The sequence below is a fragment of the Chamaea fasciata genome, unplaced genomic scaffold (genome assembly GCF_029207755.1).
Source record: "Chamaea fasciata isolate MVZ Bird 193981 ecotype frontalis unplaced genomic scaffold, bChaFas1.0.hap1 SCAF_17, whole genome shotgun sequence".
Taxonomy (NCBI): Eukaryota; Metazoa; Chordata; class Aves; order Passeriformes; family Sylviidae; genus Chamaea; species Chamaea fasciata.
Genome location: NW_027094102.1, coordinates 9,703,173 through 9,720,034, shown reverse-complemented (window position 1 = coordinate 9,720,034; position 16,862 = coordinate 9,703,173). Strand labels below are relative to the sequence as shown.

The following is a 16,862-nucleotide window of genomic DNA, read 5'->3' as shown; positions in this document are numbered from 1 at the left end:
GGGCAGTGCATGAAGGGCCAGAGGGACAGCTGGCTCATCTGCAGGTGGCCTCAAGCACGTGGGCTAAAGCTGCAGTGTGCCAGGAGGAGAGGGCTCTGGGCACAGCCAAGGCCATCGTTCCTTGGTGTGGTGGTGCCCATTTTGGAACTGTGCCATCACTGTCAGAGGTGTCCTGGAGCAGCTGCTGCCCCAGGAGCTGTGGGGGCCGGTCTGTCAGTACTTCTGATCTCTGATGAACTCTGGGGGGGTTGCAACAGGCAACCAGTTCTTTGCCTTAAAAACAGTGTTTGGGTGGTGCTCGGCTTTCTGTGCACACTGATGTGAAGCTTAGAGGGGAGCAGAGCCTGAGCAGGCTGGAGGTCACCCCACTGCTGGAGAGAGCTCCAGGAACCCCCTGTCCTCTGTGCTTTTGGTGCCTCAGCAGCATGGTGCTGTCAGTGTGAGTTCCCTCACTCTGCCATGCTGCCGTGCCCAGAGGTGATGTGCCACCCTTTATTTCACGTTACTGAAGCCAGCAGGGTCTGACTGGCCTCTGCAAGGAGCTTTTGGCACTTAAGGACGAAGGCCTCTCTGAGCTTCAGCATCTCCTAGCAGCAGGGAGGGTGGACCAGGGGGATGCTGGCTGGGGAGGAGCCTGTGTAGATGTGGCACCTGGGGCCATGGTTCAGTGGTGGACCCGTCAGTGCTGGCTTAGTGGTTGGACTGGATGGTCTTAGAGGACTTCTCCTGCCCTAACGATTCTGTGAAGGGTTGGGTGGCATCACCACACATGCTGTAGTGGCCTCTTTGGCCACCATGAAGCTGCCCAGCCTTGCCTGCCCATGAGGCAGGAGGTGCAGGGGGGCCGAGAGCAGGGAGCCCTTTCTGGTGTGACAGCCCTGTCCTGGTGCCCTGCTTTGTGACCCTTGTGTGGCGCTTTGTGAGCGCTGCATAAAGACTCTGTGTGTGTCCCCCACGGCTGCCCCTGTGAGCAGCCCTGGCTGGGCAGCAGGCAGAGCAGGGCCCCCAGCCAGCTGGGCTGCCACATGAGGAGCCTCTTCTCTTGGACAGGACCCTGCTCTTCGTTGAGCTCTTCAGCTCACTCCAGAGTGAGGAGAATCTCCGTGAGCTGAGGGCTGGGGAGGAAGCCTTTCTCTTTCCAAAGCAGTTGCCTCCTCCTCCTGTACTTCTTCAAAACTGTGCAAAATGCAGTCCTGGTTTGTGCCAAAGGATTTTAAAAAAGGCATTTTTTTCAATTAATACTTGTTTTTATCCATAGGGTTCCAGCCAGGTTTAATTACCAACGTGTTGCTTTCTTGCTAATCAGCTCTGGAGAGGGCCTGGATGCTACAATAGGAAGAGTGCTAATAATTTTCTTTTCCTTTTGTTAGGCACCCAGAGCAAAGTAGACCTAATCCCTCAAGTCAGTTTTCTTTTATGCATTTATTTTCTTTTAAACTTCTTGTGTTAACTGATTCTTTACTTTTAATAAAAAAGGGTCTTGCATTCTTACTTTTTCATGCTGGGGGGTTATAGGCCAGCTTCAAATTGAACTGTTTGCCTTGAAACGCGTCAGAAAATTCAGAGAGTTTGCTCAGAGAGTAAGCTGAAAATTTGGAGCAGATGTTTGTTTTATAGGGGAGAGAGAGGAGAAAAAAAAACCTCCCTCAAAAAAACCCTGGTTGCATTCTTGCTTTCAGTGAAATGAGCTCAGTCCCTTGGAGGTGGAGAAAAGCCATTGCCTGTGCAAAAGAAAAGAAATGAGCTGTAAAATATTAATGCAAAGTGGCTCTGAAGTGTGGCTCGTACTCGCCTCAGCCGTTTCAAGCACCAACCTCTTTCATTAGTCCACTGGGGCACAGCTTTTTTAATTATGTTTTTTTGGGGCCATTTGCTTAAGCTGAGGAGCTTGGAGCTCTTAAGAAGCGAGTGAGGCAGACGTGGTTTTCAAGGATGAAATAACTTCAGAGTGAGCTCCTCTCGGGGTGCAGGATGGCTCTTGCACTGGAGGGTGCCCTCCAGGATGCAAGGATGCAGCCCCTGCAGTGGGCAGGAATGGGAGGAGGGAGCTCTCCCTGAGGGGGCTGGAGCAGGGGGCTGCAGAAGGGCTGGAGTGGGAAGGGGAGAACATGCCTTGTGTCTCAGGATGGTTGAAGCTTCCCCTGCAGATGCTCAGCTGTGGGAGTTTCTTGAGGGCAAGTTTAATTTTTTGTGTCCCCCTTCCTGCTTTATGAGGGGATTTGTGCTACACACAAAGCAAATGAGCTCTGCTCTGCCTGCACCTCCAAACTGAAACAGCCTCTCCCCTCGCTTCACATCCCTTTGTCATCCCAGTTTTACTCTTGGTAGCACCTTCCAGGAGGAGCAGGTTAGAAAGCCCTTCAACATGCAGTAGGACACGTTACCTCCTCCCTTGGCATCTCAAAGGCTTCTCTGCAACCTGGAGAGCAGCTGGAGGTTGGCTGGCTTGGGAGGCCAGTGATTTCCTCTAGTACCTGCACCCACGTCATCCCTCCATCTGGTTCCTTCCTCTGCCAGTCAGCCACGTGGAAGAAATTGGCTTATAGGGGGTTCAAGCCCACTAATTAGAATGTGCTGGAGAGGTTTTGCAAAGTGTTGGACTGATTATTTCTCACCAACATCAAGGGGCTGAGTTTTTCAGGGCTTGGCTTTCTCCTTGGCTGTTGGCTGGACACCATGTGTGGAGGCAGGAGCACCTGAGTGAGCTGGATCTGAACATCTGGCCTTGCAGAGTGCCTGCCACACTCAGCTCTGTCGCCTCCCATCACCGGGGGCTGTTCTGTTGTGGGGGTTTGTACAGGACTTTAATGTGCCCCATCTCCAAGCTGAGGAGCTGAGCCAGCAGTTGCCCAGCCCAGTGCGTGATCTCTGTGCTGTGTTTGAGCCGCCCTGCCTGCACAGGGGGAATGGCCATCCTTATCTCAAAGCGTTTGCTGGCCCTGTTATCTGACGGCAGTGGCTGCACTGTGAACATCCCCAGGACATGCTGACTGTCCCCTGGCCTGTCCCCATGTGAGCAGCCCTGTGACCTCCTGCATATCTAACAGATTGCAGACACAGGAGGGAAGGCTCTGCAGCCTCGGGGGAGTCAGTGCTAAAGTTCCCAGCCCTGAGCACTCCTGAGGTCCCAGTCCCCAAGTGCTTCGTGTGGCAGAGCAGGCTTGGCCACTGAGCTGCCCAGGAGTGCAGACTTGGTGTAAATTCTGTGTTCCTGGGAACCTGGGCACTGCTCTTTGGCTGGGACCTTCCTCTCCAGGGAGCACTGGGGCTGTTGTGTCCTTTTGGAACTGACCATGTCAAAGTGTGCTGTGATGGGCAGCCTGGCCAGGATGTAAAACTTGGGAACTCCTGGAATGGAGCAGGAGCTCTCAGAACAGACCCTCTCTTGTGACTGCCTTACAGTTTTGGCTACAAACTTCTGCTTGGGTTGCAGAGTTATTGATAAGCTGCAGCAGCTCAGCCTGTGGATGGCGACTTCAGAAGCTGCCTGGAGTGGAACAGTTTGAGTGTGTGTCCAACTCCTCTGTCTCTGCCAAAGTGAGATCCTGCTGGGCTTGGCTTGACAGGCGGTTTGTGCTGAACATCTCCTCCAGGCTGGCAGGAGCTGTGAGGTCTCTTTGAGGCCAGCCTGTGGTTGCTGTCCTGCAGGGCTGTAGGGATACCCCAGCACTACACTGGTGGTGGGCTGTGGTCTGGTAGGTGAAGAGGCCAACAGTGACAGTCTGTGCTTAATTCTGGGTCAGCCAAGAGCTGGGCTGGTGGTTTTGGGCTCAGAGGTGTGTGACAGTGGCTCTGGGAGCCGCGTGGCCTGGCAGGGCTGCAGCCAGTCCCCGTGCTGTGTCCCTGCTCCTCAGCCCCTGTGGGTTTCGTGAGACCCAGTGTAAAGCTCACAGCGAAGGAGGGTGTGGGGAGCCAGGAAGAACTTGCAGCGTGTGGTGAGGAGGTGTGGGCCTTTGAGCACAGAAAACCCCAGCAGCTCTGACTTTAAATGCCATTGGCTGCACCTTACCGTACAGTAGAAGGAAATGGGTGAAGTCAGTGGAGAAGAATTTTTACTTTTCTAGTGTTCTCTGAGTTTTAAGTGCAGTAGAAATCAGAAAATTTTGAAGCTCTTACAGTGCTTTTGAAAAGTTTCCCCCCGCATCTTCCCTTCTTCCCCTTGGCCAAACAGGCTTGGCAAGTGGCTGGCAGAAGATGATGCTGGAATGGAGTGATTAGAGGGATACCTGTCTAGAGAAGGATAAAAGGAGACAGCAGCTCTGGGTGTTCTACAGATGTACAGCAGCTGTATGGGGAGAGCTGTGTGGTGCCTGACATCTGGGGATGCTCACAGAAACCCGTGAGGCTCCCCAGCTCACTGGGTCGTGGTGGTTGCTGCTGCTGGTGCCCCATGTGAGCTCAGTTAAACATTTAGCACATCTCTGCCATTGGCTGTCCTCCCTGCACGGGGGTGGGTGGGTGGTGATCTCATGGCTTTTCCCTGCTCAGCTCTTCAGCCGAGTATGGTTTTGCTGCTGGAGGTGTTACATCAGACAGTGGTGGGAGGGTATCTCCCAGACCAGGGAGAGCCCTTAGGAAGGGACATGGTGACAGCAGCCATTCCTAAAGGGACTCTGTAGTGCTGGAAAAAAACCTGTCCTTCTAAATGATTTTAATCTTAAAGTTTTGAGTATTCTTATTTTGCACAAAGTGCTGTTTAACGTGAAAAAAGCTTTTTGACATTGATTCCAATGAGAAACTTCCTCATTTCTGAGAATTTTCAGCCTTTCTGAAGATCCCCCAGCACTTGGAACTCTAGGCCAGGGCTGTCTGCTTCTGATCTGCCAGGCTTATCCCTCCTGCCCAGGTGTCCTTATCTCTGAGCACCTTGCTGCCTCTCAATCAAGGACACAAATAGATGTCCTTGTTATCTATTGAACACCCTGATACACTGGATGGCAGGAGGGCTCAGGATTGTGGAGCACCCTGAGCACCCAAACAGCCATGGGCAGGATGTCTCTAGCAGAAGCTGGCCACTCTAAATCTGCACAAGTCAGCAGAGCTTTAGGATGCTGCCAGTCCATACTCTGAAAGCCTCTGTGATTTTCAAACTGCTTTTTAGCTCCACCTCTGCTGTCCCTTTGGTCTGGTGGCTCTTCAGCCTGATCTGAGGTCCTGAAGTTGTCTGGCAGGGGAGCCATGGAAAGCCTTCCAGAATCTGGGATGGACCTCTCCTTTGTTTTCCTCTGCAGGTCCTCCCTTCTGTTTGTAAACATTTGTGGCTCTGAGGTTTTGGTCAGTCCCTTCTTGTGCTGTCAGTAGGGTGCCCCAGAGTGTTCTGGCTGCCCAAGCGTTCCTGCAGGGATGGCTGCAGGAGGGCCACTGTGCTCTGGATGGCACACAGCGATGCTGTGGATGCTCTGCTGCCTCCTGGCTCTGGGGGCTGCTCCAGCTGTCCTGCTCTTCATCTTTGCCGGAACTCCTCTGATTCCCTCTGTGCTATCCTGTGCTCCTCTCCTGCTGGGACTGCCCCGTGCAGAGCCCCATCCTGCTCCCTTTGAGCATCACCCCGTGGTAGGGCCACACCAGGCAGAGCTGGAAATTCCCACATCAAGGAAGGCTGTCACTGCAGGCTCTGCTCCGCAGGGACGCTGGGCAGAACAGCTGCTCGAGAGCCTTTTTCCTGTTTACTTGCTCCCAGACGTGCTGATGGTGTGGTGATTGAAGGACATCCCCCCTGCATGTGCCAGTGCATCCTTCATCCCTCCTCCTCCTCAGCTCTGGTGCTGTGATCCTCAGCCCAGGTCAGATAACGGGGCTGGCTGCAGGTGGGGGCTTGGCCACGCTGGAAGCAGGGAATGTCCGGGAGGACTTTCACCCCCTTGGCTCCCTGCCCTGGAAATCTGCACCCTATAAATCTGCTTCCCAGCTGGCGGGAGGTGGGGCAGGGGCTGGCTGGGTTTGTTTGCTGAGCGTTTGGAGATTGCCTGTCAAGGCCCTTCTTGGTGTGAGGCTCTCGTGCCCCTGGGCTCATCAGAGCAGAGCGCAGAGCCTGCTGCCTTGTCTCTCCAGGCTCCTGTGCTTGGATACTTGTCCCTTAGACATCACTCATCCACCTCTGGCTCCTCTTGCCAGGATTCCAGGGCTCTCTGGATACCCTCCTTCTCTCCTGAGCTTGCAGTCCTTGTCCTGTTAACCCCTGCCAGCCCACTGCCCTCCTCAGCTTTAGAAGGCCAAAAAGCTGTGTCCATGCTTCCAGAGCAGACCCCAGACAGCGCCAGGGCAGTGGGGCTTTGGCTCTGCTTGTGTCTATGTTCCAGCAAAGCAGCAGAAATTGATTTTTGTTGGGTTTTTTTTTTCCTCTTCCATATCTCACATGTCCTGTAATGTCTTGTGTCAGCCTGTTCTCAAGGTCTTGCTGCTACTTGGAATATTGTCTCTGTAATCTCCTGCAGCTCCGGCTCTGGGGCATGTTGTGAAGAGGTCTGGAGGTGAGGGAATGAAATTTCTGGAGCATCGATACATCGGGTTTGATAGGAACCGTGGCGCAGGTTGGAGTACAAACAGGAAGGTCTCCAGTTCTGGGGGCCAAATAAATCCCAAGTGAGATCATTTAAGAAAAACAATCCCAAGTGGTTTCACACCATCACCATGAGCTTCTGCTTCTCCCCCATAAACTGAGAATGCTGTCACCTGCCAGGGCTTGGACAGTGTCTGCTCAGTGCCTGGACGTCTTCAGTTGGATGGTGCTGTGAGGAAGAGCCATTGGCTGATTGTCCCCCAAAATCTTGCCTTGGAATGGGAAGGTGAAACCAGCCTGGGGGGTCCCATCGTGGTTAGCGCACAGAAAGCAAATTTGGTGGAAAGGGAAGGGGAGAGTCACTGTTTCCATTTCTAACCACGTAGGGACAGGTTCGATTGCAGCATCAGCTGCTGTGGTAACTTTGTGTGTGGTTTGTGTTGGGGTGGCAAGAAGGGACTCCTATGGAGAATCCCAGGAGGAGGAGGTGGCAGGAGGAGGTGCCTCCTGCATGTATTGGTTGGGATGGTCCAGCCCGTGGGGCTCTCTGCAGGCAGTGGCACAGAGGGAGATCGAGGGGGGAGCACACATCTGGAAGCCACATCTGTGCTCTGGCAAATACTCGACCCTGCCAGTCTCAGAACAGCTTTTGAGTTGGGCATGGGATAGGAAAGAGGTCAGGCTGTTGTGGTGACCTCAAACAGCTCAGCAGCAGATGGGATCTTTATCCCATCCTTCTCTTCCCAGTGTTGCTCTCACAGTGCAGAGTTCAAGCCCTGTTAGGGACAGGGACAAGCCACTTCCCTGCTGCCCCCTGAGGGTCCTGGCCAACAGGTGCCTCTGTGGTAGATCACTGTCACGGAAACTTGATTGTGTCGTCTGGTGGGGTGGATGAAAATTGAGTCACAGCATTTGAACACCACTGACATTTGCTGCCACTGTGACAATTTTTTTCTGTCCTTTGGTTTTCACTCCTTGCCTTTGTGCCCTGTCCTGGGGGCAATGTGTGATCACTCTTGTCTCCAATTGCTTTGCGACAGGGCATGGCCCCATGGCATGAAAGTTGGGAAGGCACCTTTGTTGAGTGCAGAAATCCCCAAAATGCTCCAAGGAGAGCTTGCTGCTGTTGGACACTCGGGTCCCCAGATCCACCTCTGCCAGGACTTCCTCACTGGCCCTGCCAGGCTGTCAGGCTGTGAGCTGTGCATTCAGAAATGCTGGATTGCCATGTTTGCCCTTCTGTCCTGCTTGGTTTCTGCCAGTCTGCTTGGTCCCATCACCTTGCCTTCCCCTCACTGGCAGTGAGCACTCCGGCTGGCTGAGAGCCTGGGGACATCAGTAAGGAAATCTCTTGGACCCTGTAAGGTCCAGGACCCTGTAAGGTCCGGGATGCAGAGCTGTTGCACGGAAGGGTTCCCTGTTCCATGAAGGACACCTGCCTGGAGAGCAGCTTCCTTGATCCTCTCACCCTCTTCCATACTGACACACAGCATGTATTGGTGTCTCATCCATCTGTCCCTGCCCACCTGTGAATCTCCTTACAGCTGTAAGGAGATCTTCCCTGGAGGGAGGAAGAGTGGCAGAGGCAGGAGCTGTCCTCACAGGTCTTCATCCCATCCTCCCTCCGGTTTATTCTGCTCCTTTAAGGTCATTGCATTTCTCACCCAGGCAGGGCTGAGGGGGGTGGAACCCGCAATGCCATGCAGAAGAAAGGTCACCTTGGGGGTGGATTGTGGAGCCTTCCCTAGACAGGCTGTCCAGGGCACCAGTGCTGAGCTTCCCCTTTCCAGATGAGTCAGTGGAACTTCGTGCCTCTCAGACGGGGCGATGACTGAAGGGTCTCTCTGCTGGCTGCCACCGGCCTGATTTCATCTGGGACAGGGACACCAACATCTTCAGAGCAGCATCTGTGCAAGCAAAAACTGGAGTAAAAACTGGAGCTTTGCCTGAGCTGGAGCAGCTCTGCCTCTCTTTGGGATAGGAATGTGCTCCCATGTCCTGTATGGTGACAGTGCAACAAGTGTAGGGCTCTCAGAGGTGCCAGCCTTGCATGTGGGAGTGGGTACAACCAGCAACCCTGGATGCCCAGCTTGGGATTTGGCACAAAACCCCACAGCTCCACAAAGACAAAACTTCCATGGAGGACAAGAGGGAGCCCCAACGCGTTCCAGGAGGATTGCTGGAGCCCTTGCCTGGCATTTGCCATCTGCTGCCTGTCTCCTTCAGCTCCCCACCACTGGCTGTGGGCAGAGGCTGTGAGGTAGCAGCATCCTGCTTTGCTCACTTGGAGGATCAGCTTTGGTTTTTTACTCATATTTTCTTGCAGCTGAGGGTGAGCGGGAGAGATGTGCTGACGATAACGGGTCAGGCAGCTGCCAGCCCACAGCTGCCTCTGCTTCTCACATCAAGAGGATGTTCAAGAGCTCTTGAAGGCCACCTGTGTGAGGCTGAGGCTGGCAAGGCAGCCTGGGAAGAGGCCACCGTGCCCTGTCGAAGCAGTGTCTAGACAGGACCTCTGCCTCCCTGCTCCAGCCCCTAACGTGGGATATGTGGGGGGTGGAGGAGGGAAGGGCTCCTCCTCACATCCTCCCCCCCAGCCCGCAGAGCACTGTTGCAGCACAGCATCTCCTAATCTTCCTGCACATCTCCTGCAGCTTCCTCTGCAGGTGATAAGGATTTTGGAGGGGGGAACAGGGGTGGGAGGAACAGGCGCTCAGAAGCCACAGGACATGTGACTGGGGGGCACAGCAGAGGCTCGGGCAGGAAGCCCTGGTGCCCACAGAGCAGCCCCGTGTCGCCGTGTGGCTGCCAGGGGCATGCTGCTGGCACTGCTGCCCAGGTGCCACTTCCCAGGTGGTGTTTGAGCTCTCTGCCAGGTCCTGGAGTGACAGGGATTGCTGAGAGGTGAGCCAGGGTCTGAGTCGGGATCCAGGCTAGCCCCAGTCACCCTGGCTAAGCAGGAACTCCTTTTTGTCCGATCTCCAGCTCACTGAGCTATGTTTTCCCCCCAGCATCCCCTCTCCCAAGGTGCTTTCTGTCTGGATGTTGCTGGCTCTGGGGTAGTGGTATTGAGACAGTTGCTTCATAGCAAAATCCAGTGGCTTGGAGCAAAAAATCCAGTTTGCTGACGGATGAGACGAAGCACCTTGTTAGAGCAACCTGAGACACAGCTGAGCTGAGTCTGGAGGGGAAAATAGCTTTACCTGCATCTTCTCCTGAGGCAGAAGTACCACCTGCATGCTGTAGCAATAAGAGCAGTGGGACCCCCGGGCCTTGTGGGCACCAGGATGGCTCCTCCCTGGGACAACAAGGGATGTGAGAGAACATTTTACAGGGATTTGAGCGCTTAACTGAAAGGGCAGAGTCACCTTTTTCGTTTATAGAGGGCGAGGGATGCTCTGGGACACAGGGTGCTGCTGGTTTGGTGATTGCTGGCCTCCGCGGATACCTCAGCCGTGCTCCCTGTCCTCTAAAAAACCAGTTAAGGTCAAATGAGGGGCCTCAGCTGGTTTCTTGTTGTCCTGTCTGGATAAGCCATCTGTTAATGGCCCTGGCTCTTCCTCTGGAAACCTGATAGCCGGTGCTGAGCAGCGCCAGGGGGATGCGGTAACCTCCTCTCCGAGCAGGGATGTTCAATTCACCATTATTGCTCTGCTTCAGGCTTGTCGATGAAGGGAAGCTTGTGGCCTCGAGAGGCCGGGCTGTTGTCACTCTGAACACCAGTCCTGGTGTGAGATGCCCTCCGAACCGGTCGGGCTGACTGCTTGCCTTCTTGCGACGGGGATGCGAAGGGCAGGACCGCGCTTGCTGCGTTCATTTCGGGTGTCCTAAGAGCCGCCTCAGTTTCTGCCCCGCGGCCAAATCCCGGCTCGTCTGCCCGATTCCCCTCAGGCCGACACGGGGCTGGGCAGCCGGAGGGGCTCGATACACAGCGAAGGGCAGGCGGCGGGCTCCAGACTGCGAGGTGCTGAGGGCTCTGGCCGCCGGCCAGCGGAGCACTTAGAGCCCGCCCGGCCGGCCCCCAGCTCCCGGCGGAGCCCTGCGGGGGTTTTTGTTCTTCTTGCACGCGGTGTTGGGTTGCAGCAGCAGCAGCAGCAGCAGCAGAGCCGAGGCGCTGAGCAGGGGCAGGGCTGCTCGGGGGGGGATCGTGCTGCTGGGTGCCAGCAGGAGCAGGTGAGCCAGGACCCTCCTGCGGCTCCTGACAGCCACCGCTGGCCCGAGTGTCCACTTCAGGGGGCTTCCACTGAAATATTCTAAGGGGGGTGGCTCTCCTTTACTCTCCATGCTGTTGCACAATAGGTTTTTCTTGTATTTCACTCACATGCACATGTTTTTTTCCTCTTTCTCCCTGGGGGCCACCTGACCCTCCGGTGCCCCTTCCAGTGATGGGAAGCCTAGGGGTGACCACATGGCTGTGCTCAGTGGGATCCTCAATGCTAAATAGCAGGAAGGCTCTTTTTTTTTTTTTTTTTTTTAAACCTCTTTTTCTTTGCCAGAGTGAGTAGGCTGGAGGCTTTTCCACTGCCCCTGGGCAGGATCAGTCCATGTCAGGCAGCTGAGGTCAGGCTGGGCTGGCAGTGACCCTGTGGCTCTCACTGCACCATTTCTCCCCAGGGAGACCCAGCAATGCCTGTTTTGGGGGTGGGTGTTTGCTTGGAGGTTGTCCCTGATAAACCCATCCTGGAAAGTAATCTGGCTAAATGTTCTTTTTGCCAGCTTCTTTATTTATTTATTTATTTTAATTTAATCAGTTTTCCATCTTTCCAAAAATCCTCTGGAGGTGGTGATTTTGCAACCCTCAGAGCCTGTTCCAGGCTGTCCTTATCCTCACACATTACAACACCCTATCCATCAGCGGGTAAATGAGGCTTGGATGAAGTTTCAGTTTTAAATGACTTCAAGGGTGGATCTGGTTTTCATGTAACCAGTGGGTAATTTGGTGGGATTTTTTCTTACATGGTGAGGAAGGTGGATCTGGGGTCAGCTTTTTCTTTCTGATGCAACCCACTCCTGCTGAAAGGAGGGCTCTTTGCCCAGAAATGTGACCTTTTTTTCTTTTTTTTTTTTTTTTTTTTTTTTTCCAGTGCTGGAGGCAAAGGGAGGGCCAGGCTGTTTCTTCTGGCAGTGGGCTGCGGGGAAGTTTGGGAGGCTGTGAAGGGCACAAGTGTTTGTACAGCCATGAGATGGCTCCGTGTGGAACCACGTGGGGGGCTCAGAGCATCTCTGGGCTGGATGGGCTTTGCTGCCTCCTTCCCGGAGCCTCTCCTGGCTCCTGTCTGCACACCCTCCCAGGAGGGCTGGAGAGGAGCCAGCCTGCTCCAGGCCTCCGAGCTCATCCGTCCCTGCTTGCTGCTGGTTCTTCTCTGGGGCATTCAGCTCTGCCAGGCTGCAGCAGGGTTCATATTCCTTCAGAGAACTTCCCTCTGCCATTGCTGCAGGACCAAGTTCTTCCTCTCTTGCCACATCCCAGATGGGATAAGGACCAGTTTGTACACTCTGCCTCCCACAGCACACCCTGGGAGGGGGCAGCTCGGGCAGGAGGAGGTGTGGCTCACCTTGGTGACAGAGGACTTGTCTTTGGAGGGCTTACCCCAGGCCATCTGCCTTTGTTCCCCTGCCCAGGTGTGCACGTGGCCTGTGGAGCTGGGACCGCACCAGGAGCTTAACCCCGTGTCTTTGCCACATCCTTGGCAGGCCTTTCCCAGCAAGGACTCAAGGTGCAGCCCCACGGTGGGACACGTGGGTCCTGTCACAGAGCCCACGCCACCACTGATGGCGTGGCACAGCCTCCAGAGCATCTCTGGCAGACCTGGGCTAGAGCAAAACCTCTCCACCCCTCCTTGCCCTGGTGGCTCCTGGTCCTGTGCTGCCACAGGGAGGATTGGTGCAGGGAAACCTCATTTCAGCCCTTGCTGCTTGGGGATGGTGCCATTTGTGCTGGCTGTGCTTCCTGCTCAGAGTCACTTCCTTCCAGCTGAGAGGGGGCCAAGAAGGCAGCGGGTGGGGGAGGCTGCTCTGCTGCTCTGTGGGGAGAAGAGGGCTGCACAAACCAAGCCCCAGCCGCCTTCCCCAGCACACTCAGGCAGGTTTGGGAGGACCAGAGAGAGGAGCAAGCAGCTGCAAGCATGCGTGGGCTGGAGGTTCCTGCCCCATCCTCACGGAGGCTGCCCTTTGCCCTAGGAATTCCCTGCGTGCTTTTGTCCTTGATAAGCACCTCACTTGCCCCGGGGCTCTCTCCACTGCGTGGATTTTAGGTATGCACTGTGTAACAACAGCTCTGCCTCACCAGGGAGTAACCTGCTGGTGCTCCGTGCAGGGAGGGGTGAGCACAGGGCACAGCCAACACTGCAGCATCCCAAAGTGCAGACAAGATGCTTGCAGTGTGGTGCAAAGGCAGGCCAAGAATATTCCAGCACATTCCTCTGGTAGTTATTGCCTGGTCAATTACCATGAAAACCCTCTGACAGGTTTTTCCCTCACTGTGTTGGTCAAACCCTGCATCCTCCAAGGACAGGATTAGCCTTTGACCCCGCTGTGCGTGTCCTGGATGCAAAAACCTGAACTGTGATGTGGGTTTTTGCAGGTTGAAATAACCTGCTGTGTCACTGAGGATATGAGCACATGGGTAAGGTTATGGCAGGGCATACTAACATTTGAACTGCCAGACAGCTCCTTTCCAAAGGATAGATAGATGATGCCTCAAAAAGTCACACTCTTGCTTATTTTAGAAAGCTTGTCTGTCCTTCCTTTGCAGCCCCAAGAACGGGGGCTTTCCATGCTCTTGTCACAGCTTGATGAGCTCTGGAGGGTTATTAGATTCATAGAATATCCTGAGTTGGGAGGGACCCACAAGGGTCATAAAGTTCAACTCCTGGCTCCACACAGGACACCCCCAAAATTCATAGAGTGGTCAGTCTGGACATGTCCCGTGCCAGGCAGTGAGCAGGCTGCTGCTGTCTCCAGGTGCCTTCACAGGGCTGCACAGGAGCAGGATCCAAGAGAGGATCCCACATTCTTTGTGCTTTACAAGTCCTCCCAAAGTCTGCCTCGCCGTCGGGTTTGGAGAGAGCATCGTCTCTCATGATGCAGTTGAGTGCTGTTGGTGGCTGCTGTGGGTGATGAGCAGGTCACATTTCTGTCTAGTTTAGAACTGCAGTAAATAGGAATGAAAGGCGAGACGATCCACAGTGAGTGCAGTAAGTGGAGTTTAATTGGGATGAATTACATGCCAGGTTTGCAGTAATCTCCATCCTGCATTGCTCAGAAGCATCATCTGCTTTGGAAACGTGACTCAGAAATGTTATTTGATTCCCATGAGCATTTGAGAAACTATTTTTCCAGGAAGCAAGAATTCTTTGGTTTGGATTGGTTTGGTGGGGTTTTTTTTGTTGTTGTTGTTGGGTTTGGTTTTTTTTTTTTTTTGCCTTGCTGCTGCTGCTGTTGTTTTCTCTTTGTTCTATGGCAATAGGAGTCCTTTCCCAGAATTTCCTCTGGGGAGGGAGGCTGTGAGATGCTCCCTTACCAGTGTCTCTTCAGCTCCTTCTCCATGCTTGGTGCTCATGCTCCAGCATGCCCACAGCTGCCCCTTCCTGGGGATCCCTGTGGAGGACCCATTCAGCCATTTTTGGGGAACACAGAGGTAAATAAGGGGGTGCTGCCTGGGGAAACCTCCTAGGGAAGTGGGCTGTGCTTACAGGCTGTAGACCTGGGGCTGCTGTGGTGCTAACCCAGCTCTTCAGATGACTAAATCCACTTCATCCATGCCCTTCCTTCTCCAATGCCGTGGGAATTCCAGGCTGTCCACCAAATGTCTTCTTTGTTTTCCCTTTCTCTTAGTGGACATCCGTGAAATCAAGGAGATTCGTCCGGGAAAGAATTCCCGTGACTTTGACCGGTACCAGGAGGATCCATGTTTCCGACCTGACCACTCCCACTGCTTCGTTGTCCTCTATGGCACAGAATTCCGACTGAAGACCCTCAGCCTGCAAGGTAAGGCTTTCATGGCCCTGGGCTTGTGCCAGACAGGGTTGAGCCAGAGCTTCATCCTCACAGGACCCGAACAGCCTCGCTGCTTGGGGACAAAGATAACTCCCAGCTCTCGGGAGCTGGAGGAGGGAGTGGGACATGCAGGGGCAGGAGGTCCAGCCAGCCACATCCATCCCACGGGAGAGGAATGGGAGCTTGACAGGGAGAGGAGCCAGCCAGAGCATCTTGGGGAGGGGGGAAATGTTACCAGAAAGGGGATGGAACAAGGAATAGGGCTTATAAGGTGCTGGGGATAGTCCCAAGAAGTTTGGGTTGGTGATCAAGCCTGTGTGTCCCTTCTTCCCACTCCTGTGCATTTTCCACAGCCACTTCTGAGGATGAAGTCAACATGTGGATCAAGGGGCTGAACTGGCTGGTGGCAGACACTCTGAGGGCACCCACCCCCCTGCAGATTGAAAGGTGAGGAAAACACATCCTTTTCCTGCACTTGTTTTCTTTTTTCCCCTTTCTGTCTGTTTTGACAAAGAAGGTGAACACAGTGACATCTCATTCCCTCTCTGAGCCGTGCTGACCCAGCACTTCTGCCTCTGCACCCCAGAGGCTTCATCCTGCTGACACCACAGTTTGATCCCATGCCTCAGGGAGAAGGAGTTTTACACAAATTGATGTTTCCCTGTGTACACAGCCTGTATTATCCGTAGCCCTTCAGTGCAGAGGCATTTTTAAAGCAGAACTTGCCACCTGTATGAAAATAGGGCAGGCTGCCTCTGAAAGGGGGCAGAGCCGGGTTCCCTGGTGGAGTGTGGGAGTGGATGGTGTGGCACTGAGCATCTTCCAGAGGGAGGCTGGGGCAGCGGCTGGTTGTTGAGGAGCTGGAGCTGAGCGTGTGCCTGTCTGTGCCTTCCCCCCCAGGTGGCTCCGGAAGCAGTTCTACACCCTGGATCGCAACCGGGAGGACAGGTGAGGAGGGAAACCTGCGGTGGTGTTCAGGGAAGGGTTTGAGCTGGGAGGGTTCACCTTGGACTTGAAACGCCTTTGGATTTTTTGTTGGGTTCTTTAGGCTTTTAATGCTCACTTCCAAGGAACCTTAATCCGAGTCCCAGACGTCCCTGGCTGATTTTCACTGAATTTAAAAAAGCGCTAGAAAGCTGTCATGTTTTTTCTGACCTATCTCTCAGCTGGTTTGACCCAGTAACACCTTGAGAGCCCACAGCTGTGAAACGCCTTCCCCCCACCTGGCACCACCCCAGGAAGCAGACATCAAAGGGCCAAGAGGCAGTTCAGGGCACCCCATCAGGGCTGAGCTGGGTTGTGTTTATTACTCTCCACCCTGTTTGTTCTTTCCTCCTTTTCTGAGGCCCATGAGGCCATAGATTACCCCTCTGCTTGGTTTGTGGGGCTCTTGGGTGAATACTTGGTGTTGTCCTAGCAATTAAATGTCACGCTTGTCATCAGGAGGTGAGGGAAGGGAATTGGGTCATGATTCACCATGAGATAAGGGAGGGGACATTTTCCTGTTGGGGAGGTGAGTTCCACCATGCTCTGCCCTCTGTCCCACTGCCGTGACCACTTTTCCAGTCCCAGTGCTGGCTGCCAGCCTGTTCCTACTGAGCTGCTCTTGTTTACCTCCTCTCATCCACGGGACATGCTTCTCCCGTGTGATGTTAACGGAGCCCATTAACCTTTCAGCATTGATTCCCGTGTTAATGTGCTCCCCTGGGGCCATCAGCCCGTGCCCCACAGCTGCTGTGGAGCACGTGGGTCCCACCTGCCCCTTTTCCATGCTCTGATGTCCAGAGAGGGCTGCCTGCAGAACACTGGGCTCCAGAGCATCCTCTGCTTTGTCCTTGTGATGTCCCTCCCAGGACAGCCAGCCAGGGGACAAATTCAACCTGTCCAGGAGCAGGGCAGGAGTGTGTTGTGTGGGGAAGATCCTGCTGCACTGGACATTTTTGTCTTTGCAGTGATTTATACTGTGGTGTGACAAGAGCACTGCTGGGTGCACGAGGATTTTGTGGAGGAGGGATAAATCCTCACAGAGGCAGAAAGGGAGGAAGAGGAGCTTTAATCTGTTGCAGCTGCTCTGCATAAGCCACACACCTTTCAAATCCAGGCTTGGGTTGTATACACAGTGGTGACTGGGCACAGTGTTTCCTAATTCTGCAATGGAGAGTACTGAGGGGTAGCTGTGTGGAGGTTTTGGAAGAGGAATGCAGCAGAAGTGGAAATAATTGGTCCTTTTTTCCCTCTGGTTATGCAGTAAAACCGATGAAATGGCATCCCAACAGTACAAAAAGAGATTGCATGCATAGGTCTGTCTGCCCAAGGCAGGTCAGCAGAGCTGACAGCCAGCCTGTTGCATCCCTGTTGTTTCTAT

General features: G+C 54.1%; 1 protein-coding gene across 2 annotated transcripts in view; it reads left to right on the top strand.

The window, feature by feature from the left end:
• The window catches only part of PLCG1 (phospholipase C gamma 1), a 42,163-nt gene that overhangs the window by 3,072 nt on the left and 22,229 nt on the right, over positions 1 to 16,862 (top strand). For both annotated transcript variants that reach the window (XM_066198976.1, XM_066198975.1), the window contains exons 2-4: positions 14,336 to 14,488; positions 14,851 to 14,944; positions 15,398 to 15,445. In XM_066198976.1, the coding sequence (XP_066055073.1) occupies positions 14,336 to 14,488; positions 14,851 to 14,944; positions 15,398 to 15,445 (295 nt within the window). The remainder of the gene's footprint in view (positions 1 to 14,335; positions 14,489 to 14,850; positions 14,945 to 15,397; positions 15,446 to 16,862) is intronic.